Source organism: Phoca vitulina, unplaced genomic scaffold (assembly GCF_004348235.1).
Source record: "Phoca vitulina isolate PV1807 unplaced genomic scaffold, GSC_HSeal_1.0 scaffold32, whole genome shotgun sequence".
Taxonomy (NCBI): Eukaryota; Metazoa; Chordata; class Mammalia; order Carnivora; family Phocidae; genus Phoca; species Phoca vitulina.
The window spans coordinates 11,941,850-11,965,758 of NW_022589735.1; the positions used below are offsets into that span (position 1 = coordinate 11,941,850).

A 23,909-nucleotide genomic window follows, 5' to 3' on the forward strand; every position below is an offset into this window, starting at 1 on the left:
CTCCCCTCTAGAACCCTCAGTTTGTTTCTCAGAGTCCATAGTCTCTCCTGGTTTGTCTCCCCCTCCAATTCCCACCCCCTTCATTTTACCCTTCCTATTATCTTCTTTTTTTTAAACATATAATGTATTATTTGTTTCAAAGGTACAGGTCTGTGATTCAACAGTCTTACACAATTCATGGCGCTCTTAATAGAATACTGAATCATAAGACGGTAACTTTATGCCCCACATACTTGCTAAAGATAACCAGGTACACATCTACTTCTGAAATCTATCAAAAAATGTTTAAAATAGAAAAAGTTTTGCTCTTTGAAATGGCTGTCCAACCACTGGACTGTTGAGCCTGACATTTTCATCATGGATTCTGGATAGCTGATATTTTATTTATTTTTTTGAAGGCTTTCTGTGTATCTTCAATTCACCCTTGCTGTCTATGGCTCGCTTTCTACACACTGAGTTGGAAAATAATCTGTGAAACACACGGATACTTTATAGATGCCTCTGGAATGTTACAGAAGAGTCACAGACATGTGGTAGCAAAGGTGTTCCCTGGGCTCTTCGAGCTTTCTTTCCATGCCATTACAAGCAGTCAGATAAAGACGAGACTCTCCCTTACCGTTCCCCTGTGTATCCTGGACTGCAGTGACATTGGCCTGTGGCAGCCTCACACGTCCCTCCATTATGGCACTGACATTCTTGTGAACAGTTCTTTCCGAAGCGACCCTCGGGGCAAGGCTGACCACACACTGTGCCCTGCATTCAAAGAGACTTGGAAAATTACATGGGCCTCCAGCCAGGGAAGGGCCAAAGGAGGAGGGAAAGAAGAGAGGAAACAGAAAGGGAGGAAGGTATAGGGGAACAGGGCTGCAAGAGGATTAGATGAAGGGGATCTTAGAACACATGCACTCCGTTCATCATCTTAAAAATGTTAGAAATTTTAAATGGACTTATTTACTTGGAAAGCCTATATCTCAAGATACGTTCAAAGATGGCAGAATAATCTTAAGAAATACCCATATTAAAAAACTGAAGTTTAAGATAAAGTTACATGAAATTATTATGGTAACCTGAGGAATTTGTAAATCCTCCTAAGTGTTCTTCCGTGTGTCCTTACATGTACAATAAGCCAACAATACTTACTGAACATCCATTACAGAAATGGCAACATCTGGTGCAAATGGAATATCCAAATGCTTTACCATATGTCCTAAAGAATATATACATTATCATTGGTTTTATTTCTTATAAGGCATAATGGAGCATGAGATGGAAATTTTGTGTACCTGAATTAACAGTAACATCACGTAAGACAGTAGTCCTGTAAGAATGAACCTAGATATTTTATTTCAGAAGAAAAACACTTTTATTTTCAGCAGGTTGAACAAATATCGCTGGGCCAAGATCAATAGGAAAGCTTATTTCTTGGGAAGAAAAATCAAGAGAGTAACTTGGACATGTCTCCTCACCCTAGAGGCTGCCCATCTTGTCAGGCACTGTCATTATATTTATTCCAATCCTATGTTTATAAGAATAAGTACCAATAAGTCAATGAAATACTCTATGATTTTCTACTTCACTTGGCTATATAACTTGGGCTGGTAGCTTATCATCTGTTTATTGGAGTTATTGTTAGCACAAACAACATATCCCAAATAACAGGGATTTTTAAACTGTTTTTTTAACTGTTGCAAGCTGTTGCTTTGTCCTCCTTCTCTCTAAAAAAAGGCAGACTGTGGGCACTCTGAAATTGGAGGCTAGCGAACACCAGATGGTTTTGTAAATGTTTATTCTGGATAGCGTAAGAAAATACATTTCCTCTAACTCCTGGCTACCCACAAAGGCAGTTGGTGTGCTAATTAAGTCTCCTCTGGTGGTTTCTAGCTATCTACAAACAGGGAAAGTTCTTCCACAGACTCTTGGAACCGAAAAAGCCTTTGAGAGATGATTCAAATCAATGCCTCACTGAAAATCATCTATGTGTCAGGCATAGAGCTAAGCTCTGAGAATCAAAGATAAGGTCACAACCTTTAATTTGTTCACAATGTGGTGGGGGAAATAGATGCAAAAATAGCTCTAATCCCTCCATTCTAGAACAACTATCAAGATGCCTGAAAAAATAGTATGCCAAGGGTCAATTTGTGGTAAGCAGGAGTTCGGGTGGAAAATTCGTATTCTCTCAGGGACTGACTCTAGCCACATTTATAATGGTCCCACGTCAGCTTCAGAGATGCTGTTGAAATATTGTTGATGAATGAAGATTAATGTGAGCAAATAGCTTTAAATAAGACATTGTTCTTATGAGTTGAAATACATACGTGTGTATGTGTAAAAGGAATATATATTCATCTTTGAAAAGCACCTAGAGAGACAGCACAAATAGAATGCTGTAGAAAGAAGTATAAGTTAGAAGCTAAGCTATGCAGATTGAGAAATGACCTGAAGCATTCAGTAAGAAACTTCTGTCAAGGTAGGGGGCCCAGAGTATAGAGAAAGTGGTGGAGGGGAGGCTCCACTTGGCTGATGGATCCTTCCACCCAGTTGCTGGAACTCACGGTCCAAGCCTGTGATTGCCACTATCCTACATCATAACCACCCCAATCAAGAAGAAACCTTCAGTCTCAAGATGAGGCAACTCTACCGACAATGTCTATACAACAGTACTAAGAGTGGAATGCCTACAGCTCTTCATCCAAACAACTTGGAGCTCTCTGGATACTCTGGACACTCTGATGCCCCAACAAAATCCTTCCCTTGCCAAGGACCAAACAATGGCCAACATGGCAAAAGGCTGCACACAAGAAATGAAGAAGAGAAAGAGTCAAAGATAATTCACTATTTCAAGCAACTAAGAAAGAAATGCTGGTTTTAACTAAGATTTTTAAAAATCCAAAAAGGAGTACCTTAAGAGAAGCTTGGGTGTATGACAAGTTTGCTTCTGTTAACACTGACTTTGATGGGCTTGCATTCCTCAACAGCTCCCTTGTTCACCCCCTCATGAGGCACTCAATAAAAGGCCCCCTCACTCTGACTCCATTGCTTCATGGAGCTTCTCCAGGCTCTGCCTCTCGAGCCAGATCTTGTCTCATCTGCTTACCTTTCTAACTCTCACCTTGGGTCTGTATTTCTTTTCTACTTGTCTCTGTGGCCTTCACATCTTGAGTTCTCCCTTTCTTCCCATGATTCTCACTGGGAAATGGACTCCAGTTCTCCTTTGCTTCGGGACTACAACAAGGGCATTAGCAGACCCAGTCCATCCCAGAGCTGGCTCCTAAGGCTCCAGCTTGGGTGTAGCCCCATCAGAGGGTGGCTTCATGTCTACAGGTCATGTAGGATGAGAGTCTAACAGGATATTGACAAATACATGTCTGGACTCAGGTGAGGGAAGGTCAAGATTTAGAAAAATCACAGGATGACCATTAAAGCCATGGATCTGGGTGAGATTTCCAGACTAGATTTATAGTGAGAAAAGAGAAGAAGAATAAGACTGAAACCTAGGAACTACTGTAATAAAGCAGTATGTAGAAGGGGGTTAGGAAAAGAGATCTTCAGTAACAGAGGTAGAGGGTTAGCAAAGACATGGACAAAAAGATTATGAAAGAGGGAGGTGGATGAGCAATGGGGTCGTATGCTTTGGTGAAATCAAGCAGCATGAGAACAGAAGGGTCATTACTGGATTTGGTAATTAGGAAGTCTGTTATGATCCTACAAACTCAGCTTCACTACAGCTCCTGGAGATAGCAGGTGATAGTGAAGTAAATTGCTCTCTTAAATTTTATTTGTTAATGAAGGAAACAGACATTGGTCATTCACTTTTGTGCCTTTAAGCACATGTACGTACAAACCAATGCAGGTTAGGATCAGTATCATTCCCAGGTTTCGGAGAAATCTGGTTAGCAAATGAGCTTTGACATTGAGTGCGTCACGTAACACCAAGCCTGTGACATACTACATGAAGAAAGTGTGACATGGTCAAAGTTTGGGAAATGTGGTGAGTTACAGCTCCTCTTGGATTTTCACACTAAATGCTTTGAGAAGCTCTGCAATATTCGGTAAATGGGTTCACCTCAATGTGTCTCTGGATGTACATGACCAGATAATTTTCACATAACACTTATTCTGTTGAGAATAATGTTCTCAAAGAACAATAGTGATCTGTGGAACTTAATTATATAAACAATATAATTATAGGCATATTTCACTTTGTTCTGCTTTGCTTTATTGTGCTTCACAGATATATTGTTTTTTAAATAAATTGAAGGTCTGTGACAATCCTGCATTGAGCATGTCCACTAGTGCCATTTTTCTAACAACATTTATTCCTTTCGTGTATCTGAGTCGTATTTTGGTAATCCTTGCGATATTTGCAAAGCATCTTCATTATTATTATGTTTGTTGTGATCTCTGATGTTAACACTGTAATTGTTTTGGTATGTACACTGGTTTTTTAGACATATGTCATTATACTCTTCATAGACTACAGTACAGTATAAAACAACGCTTATGTGCAGGAGGAAACCAAAAAATTCATTTGGCTCACTTTATTGTGATATTCACTTCATTGCAGAGCTCTGGAACCAAACCCAAAGTATCTCCGAGGTACACCTATATTTAGAAACTTCCAGTATTTGACAGCATGTCTGTCATACATGTGATGAGATGTTTCCCTTTTTTTTTTCCTGAGGGAAAGTGCAGGACAGATGGCCACTATGTTTTCCATGAGGACCCTTAGTGCACGTCAAGATTTAATTGCCTTCTGCCTGAAGATGGACTGAAGGACACCAGCTTTGAAAACGGTCAGCCATCTCCAATTTTGCAATCTTTAACCATCAGTGTAACTTTCCTTTGTGCTAAAGTCTTCCAAGTGTGTTTTCACTTGAGCATCCTGGAATAGGTGACTTTGGGAGGGGAGGAAGGGAGCTTACCAGCCAGCCGGCAGGACAAGAGCATTCTCCAGTGACGTGATGACAGACTCCTCCATTTTGACAGGGACATCTCTGCTCGCACTGTGGACCATGCTTGCCAGGGGGACAAAGATCCTCACAGCTGAGGAGTTGATGTGTGACAAAGGATATCGTTATTTACCCAACCACACGACCCTCAGGTTCACAGACACAACAGCACCCAGGGCCCTAAAACAGACAGCTTTCTCTGCTCAACATTCTTGATTTCGTTAACATCAAAGCATTAGTCACATTGGCTGGAAAGGTCTTTGAGGGGTGGTCTAGACCTTTCCTTTCTTTTGGGGTATTTTCTAATGAAACTATTTCAATTTGAAGAGAATGTGTCCTATCTGAGAGCACCAAGGATGACTCTTCTCAGCCAAACACTCCTTGGTGACAGGAACTTTCCATGTAACTATTATAAAGCTCCTGTGTTACATCTGAAGTCTGCTTTTGCTTGTGGGTTTGTTCCAGCCTCAGAGGAGACTGAAACGTTTGCACATCCCCTGCTTTGTACACATATTCTTCATAATCAATTTTCAACATTCTCTTCTTGACGCTCATCATTTTCCATGCCCTTAGCCCTCACCCTTTTCCTATGAATGAACCTTCTTCTCTAAGCCTTTAATTGTCTTGTTTGTGCTCCCGTAAAACTGCTCCAAGTTTTCCAAAGCCCTATTCAATTGTGGCCTTGATAAAAACCCATAAAAGCAATATTAACAATTAAGTAGTTTGAGATGACCATTCATTCTTCTGAAAATGAGGGCTTTCTAGGCTAATGCAGTTTTTTTCTTTAGCTCTACTTTATAGCTGTTAATACTGTTGGCAGGAAGTATTTACTTAATCAGCCGCATTTTTTCAAGTTTTAGTTCTGTGATTTACAAGTGTAATTTTCTCAGTAAGGGAACAAGATTTTTCTATTTCCTTTTTTTTTTTTTTTTGGCAAATTCTGCCTCTTACTCTGTTTGCTAATACAAGCCAACTGAGGAATGTCCTTCACACAAAATAAAGTGGTGGAGGTTAAGAAGTTGCTTCAGTTGTATCCAGAAAGAATTAAACTATCTGCGTGCACATATCCTACACAGATGTGATACATTTCTTTTACGGTCACAAAGCAACGTATGTATCCACAGTCATTAAATAACCCAGTTAACCTTTTACCACGGACTGTCTCTAACATCTTCCTTTTTTTCTTTTTTGTATGGCACTGAATCCACCCAGCTTTATCCAGCTAAATAGTCACCACACAGAGCAGAACAACATGGACCATTAACAGTAAATGCAACTGTGGGGCAACTGAAGCAGAACATCAAATCTGCCCCCACAACCCCCCAGTATTAGCACTCAATGCAACAGTCTGGTCCTCTCTATCCCTGCCCTGCTCAAAGGAAAGCATGGAAGCTGGACCTTAGACTCCGGCTAGAGTCTGAGGTTCGGGAGCCAAACAGCAGGAGCATCTCGGGGCTGTCACTGCTGATCTCCCCGCTCTGTGCCTGGAGCCCCACCCTTTCAGTGACTTCAGGCAGCAATAGGAACAGGAATATGATGGGGGCAGCAACATGAATGGAGAAGGCGAGCGGACGTTGCCACGCTGCTCAGCAGCATGTCACTTACAAGGCTCCAGTGTAGCCTGGTGGACAGCGGCATCCCCCCGTGACGTGGTCGCAGGTGGCTCCATTCTGACACTGGCATCTCTGGTGACAGTCATTACCATAGGTGCCCTGCTCACAGCGGTCCTCGCAACGCCAGCCCCGGAAGCCTGCGGCGCAGTGGCAAGCCCCCGTGATGGGGTTGCACAGAGCCCCATTCTTGCACTGGCACCGGCTGCTGCAGTGGGGTCCCCAGTGATCACCATCACAGGCTGAAAGGGGGAGAAACAATAGAGGACATCAGAGTAGGGATGTGGGCAATGGCAAGCTCTTCAGAACCAGCTTTCCTCTGCTCTTGACAAGAATGGCTTGATGATCCCTTCATCACCATTCCGTAGCTGGACAGTGGGGCTCGGCACCAGCCCAGGACAATGCCTCATAAACGTGATCAGCACTAAATGGGCCACTGTCAGTCATTCCATTGCTGAAGCAGGGCTACATTTTCCAGCTTCATGCCTTTGCTTAGCCTGTTTTCTGCCCCTGGAGTGTTGAGTCTGATGTGGCTATGGGAGGATGTAAGTAGTGCAGGGGGAGAGGGAGGCCAGATCCCCAGAAGGGAAGGTTCAGCTCAGGCACGGGCTTTAATGCACACTGAGGAGTTGGATCGCGTCTTGAATGCAAGGTGAATAAGGAATTGGTCGTAAAGGATTTTAAACAGTGAGAGACAATGCAGGTTTGCCTCCTAGTAAGGTCAGCGGGCTACAGTCTGAGGAAGGGGCAGGAAGGAGCTCACAATGAGAGGCAGGGGGACAGGGCAAGAAGAATGGCAGCAGATCAGGAAGTAAGTGAGATTCAGGAACCTGGCCTCTGGGCAGTGATGGTGAAGACCAAGAGGGGTCCGACAGGCTGACCTACTGTGAAGCGGACGGACCCTGCTATAGGTCTAGGCCAGAGCAATCCAAAGCAAAAGTGCTGATCTGCTTTCAAGGTGTCAGTCAAAAGATGCATGGATTGGGAGGTAATCAGAAAAGATGGAAAGTAAGTGAGTTGAACCCGAAATTCACTGACTTACTTAAAAAATAAGACAAACATGAAACTGAAAATGGACAGCAAAGAAAAAACGACACTAGGCATGATTTCAGGGGTGTGAGATCCAGCCCTGTGTGGGGCTCTGCCCTTCCTCTCCCTCTCCCTCGCTGCTCCCCCCCACCCCTCCCACTAACTGGCTCACACATGCAGGAACTCAAGCACTCTCTCTCTCCCCCCCAAAAAACAAAACAAAACAAAACAAACAAACAAAAAAACCGACAACAAGCATATGAAACCAGTAAGACAGTAACAGAAAACAGCATTGGAGAGACAGATTTAAAAGTATAATTCCAAAGAAAAGGAAGAGTGGCTGTAATTCAAGTTGATGAGCAGGAAGAGGGGAGCAGGAAAGGAAAAATCCTCAATCCCAAACATTCTAAAAATTATAAAGGGTGATGATAAGCAAAACCAACTCTTAATATTCATTGCCTACCCAGCTGCATATTTATTTATTAATTAGATGCTATAAAAATCACTAGGGAAGATGCGCTCTGCCTGGAGCTCTTAGGATAAACTGCTTTTATGATTTAAAAAACAGTTTCACGTCATAAAAATTCAGTAACTTCAACAGATCTAGGATAAACTGTTGAAAAAAAAGAAAAAAGAAACAAAACCAGGCACACAGCAAACAACTTATTAGACATGCAGGATTCATCTTCCAACAGTAGAACCTACCTTCCATTTCATAATATCAAAAGGTTTAAATGAATAATTTTGTTTTTAATCAGTATGGCTTTGTTCTCATTCGTACTTTAATAAACATACTTTAACACAATTAAAAACAATGAGAGGATTATGGAACCTAAAGCAGATGAAGAAAACAATTACCTAAGAACTCACAATCTTCTTTCACAGAATAAGATTAGGTAGTAGTTTGAGATTTAAGCCTAATTGTTATTCATATAGTTGCTTCTTTATTGCCTATGGATATGGTCAAAGAATTTTTTTTTCAATTACAACTCTTTCAATCTAGGATCTATTCTTTAAAAATAAAAACTTACACTGTATGCTTCTTTAAATGCCCTCAGGTAACCCAGGTAGAGAAGAATTTCTCCTGTTTTTAAGGTACACCCAAGTAAGTTACATAGTCCTTTGTAACTTGTTCCCTGGTTCATCAAGCCTAAGAGTAAGGAAAATCTTCATTCCATGTAAGCCAAATCCCTTATCTTAGAATCTGATCCTTTTTTCTCCTGTGCTCATCATGGTACATCTGATGTGGTTCATCACTGTTGTCTGTACTATAAGTGATCTTATTCCTGAAACGTGAATGCATTCTTGACCCTGCTCTTTGCAGGCTAAATACTCCAACACTCAATATTTTTACTTAATTTTTAAAAGTCTGTTCAATTTCACTTGTTTTCTTTGCTGAACCCTCCCTAAAGTTTTCATATTCCTCTCAACTTCTGGGAACCTCAGATACTAAATGAAATATTCATTTTTTTTCTTAATGTATCATGGAAGATTAACTGATCAACACAAAACACAATCTTAGCTAATAAAACTACCTTGATAAGGACATCCAGATTGTGTCAGAAGCATTTAGAAAGCAACAACCATGATGGATTAGAGTTCTTTTTCCCCACTGTGACACTGGGATAAGGGTGGGCTGGAGCACACACATTTTATAGAATATGTTTTACAACATCAGGAAACTGGTAGGAAGAAGTCAAGGTACTGAGGGGACAGAACTGGTCTCTCTTCTTCCTTGTGCCAAATTTCCACATGGCATTCAACAATTTCTCTCTCAGAAGAGCATTCAGGCAGAGACCACTTCTATTTTTTTGGGGTGAGATAAATGCAAAAGACAAAAAAAACCAAAAACCCTTAAGACACCTCCTCATGACAGAAACAAGTTCATAGCAGAAATTGATAACTCTTGGCATCAAAGAAAGCGTTTCAGCCTTTTAAGGAAATATTATCATGCCGACATGGTTAATTTCCTGGTTCTATCTAAGCACTGTGGCATGCTTTGAAGTGACAGCGTCTCTCCTTGGGGCTGTGTTTCCCTAACAGGCCACTGATACATGGGCCTCACAATGTGAATACTGGGCATCAACATAAGTTGTGCTGAGGGAAAAATCCACATACAAAAGTGTACAGACAAATAAGCAGGAAGTAGAACAAGTGGGACACGGAAGCCTGGCTTGAATTTAGGCATCACTGGGACTTCCTTTCCTTTCTTCTTTGTCATATTTAACTACTGCAACACATCCATTTTTATAGCTTATCACACAAAAGCCTGATTTCTCCAAACACAAGGGCATGTTGACCGTCTAGACTAGAGGCAGAATTTGTTCCTTTTGAACACCAAGTTTGACCAGTTATCCTGAATTCATGTACTGTGATTGGAAAGACAGTTTGGAGACTCTGAAGTCAAATCATTTCACAACTTTTACTTAATACCTCACTCTAATCTCAAGGGGCAAGTGGTTCACTCCTGAAGAAAAAGTGACTGGGTTGGTTACTATCACTGACAACTTAAAAAAAAAAAAGTAATTAACATTAATATGGCAATAGCTGGAATACTCTAATAGGAAAGGGTATAGGAACCAACTTTTGTTTCAGATGAAACTGAAAAGAACCCTAATGCTCATAAGGGACTCATTTTCATCTTCTGGTTTCATTTCTTGTTGAGATGTGTTAACAGCTAGAAATGGGCTCTAGACACAGTATACCCAGATTCATGCAGCTCTTTCAGGGGGCAGTTAATGAGGGTCTCAGGCAGCACAGATAGAGTGCCCTAATAAGCTCTCACAAGAAGATGGAAATAAAAGGAAGGTTAAACTACTGTGTAATATCAGAAGTATAGAGTCCATGCTACAACCGTCAATGACAACTACTGGAGCATTGGATCCTCGCAAGACAATGCGCTCACCCTTACAGCTACAACCTCCAGGGACACCAGGAACCACAGGTTACATCTATGGGCTGAGTACTGAAATTCACTCAATTTATATCTCTCAAGGGCCCGCCATGTGCTAACCATGGTACTAGGCTTAGAGTTCAAAGGAGAATGGTAGAACGCCTGCTTCTAGAAGCTTATAGGTTATCGGCAGAGGCCTTAAGTTATTAGACAATAAAATACCCTGCGATAAGCAGTAGGGTAAGGATATGGACAGTATGACAGAAAATACAGGGAGGACCCCTAACCAGTGTTGCTGAATTATGAAAGGCTCTCCAGCTAAAATGATGTCTAGGCTGAGACCTAAAGACAGAGTGTGCCCTATTTAGGTAAAAGGTGGAGGATTTGTATATAGAAAGAGGGGAAATGGAAAGGGGGGGGAACCTGCAGGAGGTACTATATTCAGAGAGAATGATACATAAAACAGTCACAAGGCTTTGAAATAGCAAATGCCCATGAACACCTTCTTCTATTGCATCATGGCCACTATCATCTTCCTGTGCACAACAAAAGAAATAAGTATAGAAATACGTAGACATGGAGAGATGCCCTCTCCCTCCATCAGTTCTCCCCAGTCTTCCAAGCTCAGCCCAGAGCTTCTCTGTCCCTCAGGTACATTTTTTTTTCAGACCCAATCTGAGATGCTCTCTGAAAAAGACATCAGTATATATTTTCCATGAAACTCATCTTTTTTTATATATGTTTGCTTTGTTCCCTATCAAATAAACTTGAATTTACAGGTGTTAAGACACACTGACAGCCTTTCTTGATCTCAATCATTGTTGACAGAAGTTTTCACCCCATGTAATGGCAGCCACCCAGTAGACTCTGATGGTTAGAAGCGTTCTGATTTCAGGGATATTAAACTAGGAAAAAACTGTGCACCCTCAGTCAGGAAGTAGGGTACCAACAATGATGAGCCTGATATTTACAGGGATGGTGATAACCTCTCTTTTTTCATGAAAACCAGGACTTTGATGCTCATCTATGGGAGAGCAGATTACCACGTCTGTTTTAGACCTTAATCTGGAATGGATTATCAAAAGCTCTTTAGTCATAAATTCCTCTTCAGAAATTTTTCCAACACAAATAAACATATGGGTGTAAACACAGTAACAATTCACAATAGTTCATTCGTTAAAAATATTTACAGTGTGCCCACAGACACCCATCTAAGCCTGGAGATAGATGAACTCTCGCAACGGCCCTGTGAAGTAGGTACTATTGTAGTCCCTATTTTATGGATGAAGAAACGGAGATCCAGGTGGCTTTTGCTAAAGGTACATGGGCAATAAGCAGTGAAGCCAGACCTCCTGTCTTCAGTCTGTTTTTTAAACCACTATATTTTACTCCCTCCAAAGCTATCATGATGTTTATCCCAGTACTGTTGATAGTAACAAAATTGACAAAATCTAATTTTCTAGTAATAGAAGACAGGTAAAAAGGAATTGGTATAATCACATAATGGAATATTATGCATCAACTAAAAGTGATATTAGAGAAGAATATTTAATGAACTTGAAAGACGTTAACAATATCTTAATTGCAAAAAGTAGATTAAAAATGATAGGCACCACATGATCCAATTTTAGTGATATATTAGAATGAACCAGATGAAACTGCTATTGATTTAGGTTTAAAAGAGGCCAAATATCAGCAATTGTATATGGCTGAACCTAATATCTGGAAAGGAGGGGAGAAGAGAGAGCATGACAAAAACAGGAAGAGGCAGACAGATAGACAGACATATTGAAAGGCTCTATGGTCAATGGTACCATTGGGAATCTCTGGGTCTTAAGAATATGCTCGATTTTTCTTTTGCTCATTTAGATTAACCAGCTTTTCTAAATTTTTTGCAATCATTAGATATCCTTTGGCAATAAGAGAAGAGCATGCAGAAAAATGTTTTTTTTTTAAATGGTTCGATCTGCTGAGCATTTCTATTGTGCCAGGTTCTGTGATCCATGCTTTAGACACCTCTTTCTAGTCATCACAGCAATTACAACAAGGTTGGTATCATTATCGCATTCAGCACACAGAGGATATTTAGGATGAGACCATTGAAGTAAAATGTCCCCAAACACCTGGCTGGTAAGTGGTGGCATCAGTATTCAAACCCAAGAATTTCTGTGAACAAAAGTCCAAGCTTTTTTCATGTGGCCATCTGGCTCCTAAAGGAGTGAAATTATATATTTTGGTCAAACAGAATGTCCCACGATTTCATCAGATATGATCCTCTGAGGCAGAGCAGCAAATGATAAGACCTTTCACTGAGCAAGCCTATGGGGTCAGCCAATGACTCAATATTTAGGGGCACTGAAAATAGGAAATCACCTCAGTCACGAGGACATAGGGCATTTCTTAAAGAGAAAATAAAATGAAGGAGATGTCAGATCTGAAGAGCTTCCATGAGTTGATAATGACCGTATGCAAACAAAAAGCCAATAAACTCACTGTGAAAACAGCAATGATGTCATTAGCTTTAGGAGCACACCGAGCTGAACACTAGACCCACGTGGCACATGGCCAGAGTTCAAGGTCTGTTTGGCGAATGAATGAAAATGATCATGAATGCAGAGCACTATAACTAACTTTCCCAAGCAAACAAACCTGTTAAACCACTTTAACACTTCTAGGAACATTCTCCTCTCCTGACCCACTTTAAACACTCAGTCCAATTTCCCATTCAAAGGATGGGAAGAGAGTGAAGGGGTTGTAAGACACATCAAGTCGCAAACACGTGCCAGCATTATGCAGCTATTTTCTTCAAATATCACAATAACTCAATGAGATAGCTATAATCATTCCAACATTTCGTGGGCAAAATGGACTCAGTTGATAATTTGCTAAGTCACTTATCATTCAAGTGGCAAATGCAAGTGAATCACCCAAACCTGTCAATGCCTCTAAAGTTGTGATCTTGCCCTGCCCCCCCAAAATGGTAGACCATCCCAAGCAACTGATGCCCTTCAATTACATTCACTGCAGCTCCCTGACTTTCAAAGGAGAACATTCTAAGACAAAAGTATCACAGGTGTTTGAAAAATAATTTTTTTTGCCTAAAAGTGGTATTTCTCAGGCTTTAAAGTGCTAACAGCAGCATCATCAGAATGGTTTTGATATGGAATGTCTCCACATGTCCACAGACACACATGCACTGACAAAAACAAGGCATCGGAACATTCTTTGAACAAATGGCAGAGAGTTTAGTAAATCTCGTGTCTTTGTGTAGAGGAAGAATAAGAAAAGGAGCACAATGAGAGATAAACAGAAATGCCAAATTGAAAGATGCTCTGGAGGAAAGAACAAGGGCACATTAATACATTGCCTCAACCTAAACACTCCTCAACAACAACAACAAAAAGGAAAGGATGAAGTCATTTTTCCCTTAGATTAAGGAGTAACGTTTACCATCAAGTTCACCTTGTTACAAAAGTCATCAATCACTAGCTGGCTCAAGGAAGGGTATAATCATTTAGCATCAGATAGACGTGGACCCTAGCTGACCTGTCACTTCATAGCCATAGAACCTTGAGCAAGTCCCCAACCTTGGTTACACTTAATCTTCTCTTTGCCACATAGGAATGGTTGAACATACTAATCACACAAAAAGTACTTGTTCGTATGTGTGACACAACACATATCAAGTGTACCAGAAATTTTATTCTGGCACAGTAGAACATCCCACCCCAGGAAAAAAGAACACCCTAGAAAAACATCCTTCAGCTGTACATAAAGCAAGAATGACAGGCCTGTTGCTGGTTTGTATTATTTGTTTGTCTTGCATGAATCATTCATGACAAAAAGGACACTTTGGTTCTCACAATGTGAGTTTCAAAAACAAATTGCCCACTAACTCCATAAAGTAAAAAACAAGCTCTGGTATCATCCCTTTCAACCGTTTCCATAAAGCCAACTGGAAAAAGCTCAGGCCCACAGTGAAACCCAGTTGTTATGTCACATCCTATTCTTAATCGCCAACTAAGAACTGGATTTAGAAATTTCCCCTGCTTGCAGATGATCAATGTGTCCAGAGGAGTAGGCTTGTACATGGAGCCCAGAAATGTAAAAGGAGGAATTTAGGAAAAAACGCATGAACTCCTTAGTAATCCTCCCGTTAGCATGAAGAAATAGGTGGTCATAAATAAAATCTGGGGAATCTTGCCATATTAGTAGGCACCCACCCCACAGATTTGATTTTACTTCAGCTTATCTATGCCCACTAAGACAACAGAAGCAGACTTCAAATGCACTTTGAACTTTAAGACGCTTTTCTAAAGCAACTGGCTCTAAATCACAGAGAACCAATTCTGTTGTACTTGTGTTAGGTCTAAAGAAATCCTAGATGAAATGAGCAGTCCGTGTTTGGTTGTCATTTTATTTTGGTTTTGTTAGTCTTGGTTTAATATCTCTAGCATCTGAGGAGTCAAACTCTAGAATTACATGGGGTTCCAGAAGCTTGCGGATACATCTCTACCAAACACTTACAGCAGGATAGCACTGAATCTTGGAACTCAGCTTTATCAGAGGGAAAGTGATGTCAGCTTATAATACATAACTACCCTCACCAGGGTTGCTGTTCGAAGTAACTAAGACTCTTTAAGTGTCCTTAACATTTAAATGTCAAGTACCTGTTAGGATACAGCAGTCAGCCACACTGACTTGAAAATAGATTTTTATGTGCCGTTTTGCTGTAACGTTCGCCATTGGCTTTAAACATAGGAAAATTTGGGACCATGAAAGAAATTAATAGGGATGGAAATTCAGCCCTTCATATTCTAATGTACAGACAAAGCATAAGTAAGTCACTTTCAGGAAAATCTCTCTACAGAATGAGTATCTTTCAGAAGGGACCAAAATAATCTTCCACAGTCTCAAAGGATAGAAAAACATGGCTCTTCTTGAAATATACACCCTTTCTTCCTAAGCTTTGGTGCCCTCAGGGTCTTTTATCTCCCTGCGATTTCATTCCTTGCGCCTCAGGCTAACAAGGCGTTGGTGTGTCATTCCCTTTGTTAATGTAGAAGAAAAGACGCTCATTCAAAACATCAAGTGCTTTAAAAATAAAACAACTTTGTAAAGCTTCTCCATCCATGAAGAAGAACAATAAAAATGTATTTTCCAGATCCTCTGAAAGCACTAAAACCTCATGTCCTTCACATGTCAAAAACCCCACTGGAGAGTTGACAGAGTGCCAGCGGTCACTGTGGACAACCACCCAGCACTGTTGATAGTAATATTATTCAGTGGCTGAGAGAAAACCTTTATTCTTCTTTAAAAAAAAAAAATGTTTGTTAAATGAATTTTCAAAGCATGAAATGTCATTTTAGAACCTCAGCGTATGCTTATCTCAAATTATGAAGCAGAAAAAAGGGCGTGAAATGTTTATTCTTTAATGTGTCTAAATATAAATGTTGATGTCTCTCGATGAGAGCCTACTGATGACCCTATTCACAGGGCGGGAAAGTCTCAAGGATATACATTGTAGGCTGAGATTAAGTAAAGGATTTAGGGGGATTACATTTATTCACTGACGTCAAAAGAATAATAAGAACCGGGAGCCACTGCGGGGTGTCTTGCTTTATCAAGTCTTGTCATGTTTTCGTTCTTTGGCTCATGTATTTTTTCATTAAGAATGTATTAAGCATTCTATGGTTACTAAGTTCAGTTTGTTGAGCATATACTACTTACTTGCTCCTGCCTCACTTGATCTACAGCCAGATTTCTTTCTCTCCCAGGAGAGACTGGTCCACGGTGAGACGCATCACAAAGCACCGTGCTAAGTGTTGCAGTACACAGGATGCTCGAGGGACACAGAGGGTCTCTGTTAAGTGCGCTACACCTTTGGGCAGAGGAGAGAAGGGACGGGGAGAAGGCGAGGTGTGGCTTCAGGTGAGCATCGCAGGCTAAGTACTCGGGACCACCACTGTGCAACTAATTATCTTCATTCTGGACGTGGGGGGCCAAAGGGAGGAAGCCTTAAATGTTTGCTTAAAATCCCACAGTAAAGAAACTAGGCCCCCAAACCCTCCATGCCTACTTGGATGGTCTGAAAAATTGAATACAGGTTTCCTGAAAAAAAGTTTTTTTTAACTATAGGAGACTACAAGTAATACCATAACGAAGGCCCATGTACACACAACTTAGAATTAACTGTTGTGAACACTGCATCACCATTGCTTCATCATTTGATGCAAGAAATAAAACCTGCCAGATAAGTCCCCTTTGTCTTCTTGTGCCTGGCTCCCAGCTCTTTCCCTTACTCCTTCCTCAGAGGTAACCACCGTCATGATTTTAATGTGCATCCTTCTAGCCAGTGTGTATCCAGAAATAATACACTGTATCATTTTACGTATTCATTAGTTTAACATAAAATGTGTATATCACTGTGCATCTTGCTTTTCCACCCAATATTATGATATTGAGATCTATTACTATTGCTACATCTGCTAATATAGTGGAATACTGTGTATCAATTTATAGGCATGAATGGCTACACAGCATTCCTCTATTAACAGTCTCTAATAAATTTATCTTTTCCCTTATTCGTGGCCATTTTCAGTTGTTGCCAAATTTCCACTTGTACAAAGATGCAAAGAATATATCCCCCAGTACCTGAAAGCAAAGGTTTCTGCAAGGTATATGGACAAATTATAAAGAAGTAGAAGAAAAATTACTGGATCACATGGTATATGCAAATTAAAATTTTACTCTAGAGACAGGCAAATTGCTCTCTGATGTTACTCTGCCAATTTACCCTCATGAGAGCAGTGTATGGAATCTTCCTTTCACATCCTTGCCAATACATGGGATTGTCAGAGTTCTTCACTTTTGCCGGTGTGATGGCAAAAAATGACATCTTGTTCATTCAGTATGCATGTCACTGATTATTACAAAGAGAAGTATATTCTCATATGCTTATCAGTCAATCAGGTTTCCTTGCCTCTAAATTATTTTACTGCATCCTTTGCCTATTCTAAAGTTGAGGGTTTTTTTTTTCTTATTGATGTATGGAAATTCTTTATGAATTCTATATACTAATCATTTGTTTTATATATTGCAAAAATCTTTTCCCATTCTTGTTTCTCTTTTAATTTGACTTACGATATCTTCTGTCTTGAAGTTTTTAACTTTGATGTGATCTACTTATTTTAAGCACTGATTTATAACATGGATAAATCTGATTTATATAATATTAATTTTATAACATAAGGTTCTTTTTTTTAAGTGGCTGCTTTTCTTTAATGAACAAAACTTCACAGTTATATACCAACATCCAGTTCAAATCAGTTCCATTAAAATTTAAACTTTGGCAGTTACTTCCACTAGTTCTTTGTAACAGTAGTGAGTTGAAACATTAGGTTTTCACGGAATTTTAAGATGATCCCCTCATTTATGGTCCAAGAGCTAGGCTCTTGCAACCTCACCCTATTGGAATAGTCTTTATCATTTTATTACTTTCTACACTTTTTTAGTTTTATACATGGCAAACATGATTAATTTGCTCCAGTATACAGGTACAAATAGGGGTTTGAAATTTTAAAAATCACTGAGGTTTTTCAGATACCTGGGTGGCTCAGTTGGTTAAGCATCTGACTTCAGCTCATGTCAGGATCCCAGGGTCCTGGGAATGAGCCCCACGTCAGGCTCTCTGCTCAGTGGGGAGCCTGCTTCTCCCTCTGCCCCTCCCCCTGCTCCTACTCTCTCTCTCTCAAATAAATAAAATCTTTGAAAGAAGAAAAAAATAATAATAAAAATCGCTGAGGTTGTTAACAAATTAAAAGATATTTTGACCGAAGAAGGAAAAACTGTGATTAGCCCTTTTTCTTGTGTGCCCTGAAGAAACTTTCAAGTGTTTTAAAAAATTCTCTGATACAATCACAAACATAAGAAATCAGATATAATCATGAAAGATACCGGACTATACAATATACCATCCCACTTAATTTCATCCAGTTAACAACATATGATGAAATGTCTGTAGCTCTACTAAAATCAGGCATTTTACAGGTCAGATAACAAATGAGCCTCCAGGACCACCTAATACATATCATTATTTCACTCTAAGCAGAACAGCCAGGAAATACATTTTTGCTGTCAGAAAATGGTTGCTATGTGATTTGGAATAATTCGTAGTCTGAATTTCTTTGCCTAATTTCTTACTGCTCATACTCCACTTTGATACTAATTTAACAGCTAAGTTCTACATTGTCATATAAAATTTCCACCTTGAGAAGGAATATGTAGAAGTTCAGATGGCAGAACCATTAAGCATTCCCCATTCAAATGAGGGTTGACTTTCAAACACCTTTCTTAGTCTTGGGGCCACCATGTCAGAAGCTTGATCCTTCTACAGTAACCTTGAATTTTATTACTATACCTTTCCCTGTCTTGAGGGTAAGGAGCTCCCACATCCACATTTCCTCATTGTTCATGGAAAACCCTATCTAACATAGGTCACCTGACTTCTAACAATTTCATTGCAGCTGCCCATTTATGGATGAAGAATCTTGTGCTAAGTCACCAAGGAAGAACAGGCCCCCAGTACACATAGCTAAGGTCAATCAAGGAGCCACATGAGACTGAGCTACCTCAAGGCCACTGAAGGAAAGACTTTAGGGCATACCCTTTCTCTAGAAAATCTATGACTACTTGCTCAACTTCTCTGGATACTTTCCTTCTATGTTTGTGCACATACTTCCAACCCCTCTGTTCAACTGAAAGCTCCTTGAACAAAGAGGCAGAGTCTTATTCATCTCTCATGTCTCCTTTTTATATCCACAACTGTTCCTGAAACATTGATGTCTTCATTCTTTCCTTCCACAAATATGTATTGAGCATTATGGTGTGCCCAGCACCACGCTGGACTTTAAGTGAATAAATCAGCTAGAGAGCAGTGGGGAAAAAAAAAAAAAAAAGCACAGACAAAATTTTATGGGGCCTACATCCTAGAAGGAAAGACAGAGCAAAAGCAAAAGAAAAAAACCAAAATATTTTCATATAGTGCCAAAAAGAACTTAAAAAAGAAATGCAATCCAGAATAATGGAGAATACTCTTTATATATAAAGCTTAGAGCAAGAACCTCTCATGGTGGTGGTGGTTAAGCTGAGACTTGAGTGACCTAGAGAAGCCAGCCATGCCAAGATCTAGGGAGAAGAGTATTCCAGGCTGCAGAAAGATAAAGTGCAAAGACGGAAATGAAACCAACATGTCCCATGAGAGGAAGGTGGAAGTTGGGCAGTGTGATACCCAGAACAGGAGTGGGATGACAGGGATCAGGGAGATAGGTCAGGACAAGTCAAAAAGGGCTTTGGAGATTATTCTATCATGGGAAATACTGGGGGGTTCAGAAAAGGGAGCAGTATTTACAGTTTTCGAAGGTCCCTCTGGTCTCACTGCAGAGAACGGATCCCAGTGGGGTCCAGTGAGATGTAGCAGCAAGGAGACTCTTGTGATCACGGACTAAAAGCGAGTTGTGATGGGGCTTGGAGAGGGAGCAGCAGAGACGATGAAAAAAGCTTAGATTTTGTTCTATTTTGAGGTTGAACCAAGATTTTCTGATAAATAGATGCAGGCGGATATTACACGCAGTGACAAAAGAAAAAGGAAAAGCAGACAAATGAATAAATGATGTGGAACAGAGTTAATGACGTGACAGCCCAGCCTGGTGCTTGCAGCCACTGCCCGAGAACTGACAGGCGCGAGGAACCGAAACGTCGACAGTGTTCTCGCTGTGGCAGAAGCAACATAAACCAGACACGAATCCATCTGGGAAGGACATCCCGGGTCGGGGGTTGGGAATAATGCAGAAAACTACACCAGGGCTCTGTCTGGGGAGCCTCCTGCCAAGCAACTGTGGACAGAGGGAGGCTTCTGCTAAGGAAGGGGGTGGCCCCCAGGACTAGACAAGATGTCCACGATGAGCCTTTCCATCCACTGTCCGGTCCAAACACCACACTGATTTGAAGAAGTCTGGGGGAAGCCACGTTTGTCACACAAGGAACTGCAAGGAAGGACCATTTACTGAGCCAGGCACGATGCTGAGCACTTCATGATCCTCATGAGCATATGAAGTTAGATACTCTTATCCTTACTGAAGCAGGAGGACAATGAGACCCAGTGAGACCCAAGAAGAGCACAGAAAGGATTGCAGCCAGGACCCTTGCAATTCAGTTCCAGCCTGGCTTTTGGAGGAAGCCGGTGGAGAAGGTTCCCTGGCCCTCCAGAGAGAAACCAAGCACAGCCCGGATTTCAGACTCCTTCAGAAAGGCAACATCAGCAGCTTGTGTTTGCGACCTCTATCAAAATATTTGGGCAGTCCATCAGTGAAATTGCCTTCAGGCAGGTGTGATGAACCATCCCCAGCTCAGTCCTTCCCACCTATCATCAATGCCCTGCCCACCCCCACGCCAGGGACCCCAAATGATTTTACTCTTATTCTTGCTGCTTCATCAACCTGATTTCTCAAGTAATTCTGACAGCGCGATGGGTATGTTAATGACTCGCTGTGAGGACTGGGTTCTGAGTGTCTTCTCTTGCCAGACACCATCGATCCGACTATTGTGTCCAGTCAATAGAGATTTACAGCAGACCTTGCCAGGGAATAAGTCAGCTTTTTGTGTCTTATGATTTCTGGCTTGTAATATCCTTCAAATGGATTCCCCGATTGGAATATCCCGCAGGCAAAGTCTTATTACTTACTCGGTGCTGCACAGCGTGCCTGCTTTATATAAAAGGTTATCAGTGTTCTAATGTTGTACCTGAAAACGTTTCAACTTGTCTTGCCTCCCAGGCATATTTTTACTCCCTCCAAGTACATTTAACCAGAAATGCTACTGATGACTAAAGAAGGCCCAGTTTGGAGTTTTTTAAACCAAAATTAATTTCCATGTTTGCCTCTACTTGGTACTAAAGTCAAAAGCCTGCAGGACATGTTATTGAAAGCTATTTGCTGGCTCTGGTTGATTTAGGACTCCCCCTTGCATTCTGCAAGTGCCCTATAGCCAGAGGAGGAATACATTTCTTTATAGACGTTTAGAAAATCATAAACAGGATTATATAGGTTGAGAGAACAAATGTGTTACTGCTACTCATATAGAAGATTTAAAGGGTTTCCAACACAAAGAAAGGTCTCAGGGATTGCATACATGTATCCACTAGAGTAAACCACACATAGACTCACAGGGTGGAAAGGGATTGCAAATATAATCTGCCCAACAGTCTTCATAGCACAAATGAGGAAATTAACTACAAATGAGTCCATCCCAATTGGTGCCATTTAAAATTCATCATCTCTGAGAGCCTGCCCTCGATATCTCTCAGGATAGTCATTCTAACATTTGTCTGGGGCTCTCAGCCCGTCTCCTGCTCTTATCCCCCTCGGGACCGTGGACCCTGGCCACTTTCACCAAACCTCCTTTCCTATTGCAGGAGGCACCGTACCTTCGTGGTTAAAATGACTGGCTATGAAGGGGATGTGGGTGTGTCTCCACCATTCAGTAGATGTTGAAACTCAGGCAAGTCATGTAATTGTTCTGCACCTCTCTTTCCTCATCAATAAAATCGGATCAAGATTTACAACCATCTCACTGTGTGCCGGGAGTATTAAATGTAACCTCTGTCAAACCCTTACAGTGATGTTAGGCACATACTAAGGGCTCATCTAAGCAGAACTATTACCGTCATCGTCGTCATCAACATGACCCAACTCCTGCCCCCCTTCGGCTCAGCATGCTGTCTCTGCTCCCAGTTTACCAAGAGAAGAAAGGTCATCAGATATGAACCCCCTCGAGTTCTCCTTGCCTTTGCCCACTAGCGCCCCGATACTAGAAACCTCTTGGCATCCTGCTGGCCACTCTTTCCTCCTCCTGCTGTATCTAATTCTCATCCCATGCCCAGCTCCATTTTTGGCTTTCTCCAACCACCTCTTCTGCCGAGACTGTTCTCTTCCTCAGGATGAGACATTTGTACTTCTGTCTACCTGTCTCCAAGCTGTGAGCTCTGTGAGGCCAGCCACGGCTCCTTATGCATTTCCTTATCGCCAGCATCCAATACAGTTCCTGGCATCCAGTAATCACTCAGTGAAAGTTCACACCATGAACATGTGAATGACCTTCACAGAATCATACAGTTCATTCAATCTAATTAAATGGAACAAGCATTTATTCCGCTCCAACCACATGCCAGCCACGATGGAGGCTAACGAGATTAATAACACAAAGCGCCTGGCTTCCACGAGTGGTTTATCATCCCCTGAAGGAGGAAGAGGAATAGGGGATTGATGGAGGGATGGAGAGATTGATGGGGGGGAGGAAGAGAGAGAGCAGGGAAGAGAAGGGAAGAGAGAGATGGAGGTAGGCTAGATTAATGGCATATAGGCTAGGGTATGCATTAGGCTGCCAATAAAAGTAAAATATGAGTGTGTGTTTTTAAAAAAATCATTTAATCAAATTTAAAAAGAAGCAATATGTCTGAGTTTAGAGAAATAAATCATGACTGCACTCCAGGGGAACAAACTTTGTACAGTCCTCTGACACACCTGGTTTTTTTATACAGAGAATACATTGAGACCCAGGAAGACTGACTGTATATCAAACACAGGAATCCGTCCCTCCATGGACAAGGCAAACGGTCAGATCAAATCTCCGAGGGAAGTCTTTGTAACCCTGTACACATGAAGGGACCTGTTAGTCCATTTTTCTCCCATGTATATTAGGAAAGAAAAAAAACAAACAGAGAGATAGCTATGTGTGACAGTTAACGATTTATTGCCATGTGCTCATTTTAGGCTCTTAATGTAAATAAAAGGAGTTACTCTTCTGGCTGGAGTGAATGGTCCTGATCATCAGGCAGAAACTGGGCTGCTACTACACAACAGGAAAAAGGAGAACTATGTCTGAAAGCCAAGAGACTCTGTGGGTTTCTAAGAAGTACTCCATGCCCAGAAATAAAGGTCAACAGACAACAGAGTTGCAGCAAGGTTTTCCATGGTGGTTCCAGTGCCAGCCCAAGTGACTGCCACAGGGCAGGTGGCTTCTCCAGCCTCAGCTTCCTGCCCTGCAAGCACAGAGGGAGGGGCCTCTCCAGCATCCGGCTGCGGAGCACCTCCATCTTGCATGGTGCCCAGTTCCTGCAACAGAACCAGCTTCTCCATCGCAGCTCCAGGCTCCTGTAGCATGGAAAGCTTCTCAGCACCAGGAAAGCAGAACAGTAGTACCCAGCAGCCACCCATCAGCCAGCAGCTTCCCCTGGCAACCCTCTGGGGCTTTTCTGTAGCACAGTACTTCTAATCAGACGCTTCTCTATGAAGAGATTGCCCAAGCACCTGATAGGGCAGATTTCTAGCAAGTTCCAGAGGGCAGATATTCATCAAGTTCTGCTAGAGTAGT

The 23,909-nt window shown here is 41.3% G+C and overlaps 1 protein-coding gene across 3 annotated transcripts in view; it reads right to left on the reverse strand.

Moving 5' to 3' along the window:
- Positions 1-23,909, reverse strand: part of MEGF10 (multiple EGF like domains 10) — a 162,665-nt gene that overhangs the window by 55,703 nt on the left and 83,053 nt on the right. For all 3 annotated transcript variants that reach the window (XM_032425049.1, XM_032425050.1, XM_032425048.1), the window contains exons 6-8: positions 6,555-6,801; positions 4,923-5,043; positions 617-753 (exon numbers count right to left, since the gene is read on the reverse strand). In XM_032425049.1, coding sequence (XP_032280940.1) covers positions 617-753; positions 4,923-5,043; positions 6,555-6,801 — 505 coding nt within the window. The remainder of the gene's footprint in view (positions 1-616; positions 754-4,922; positions 5,044-6,554; positions 6,802-23,909) is intronic.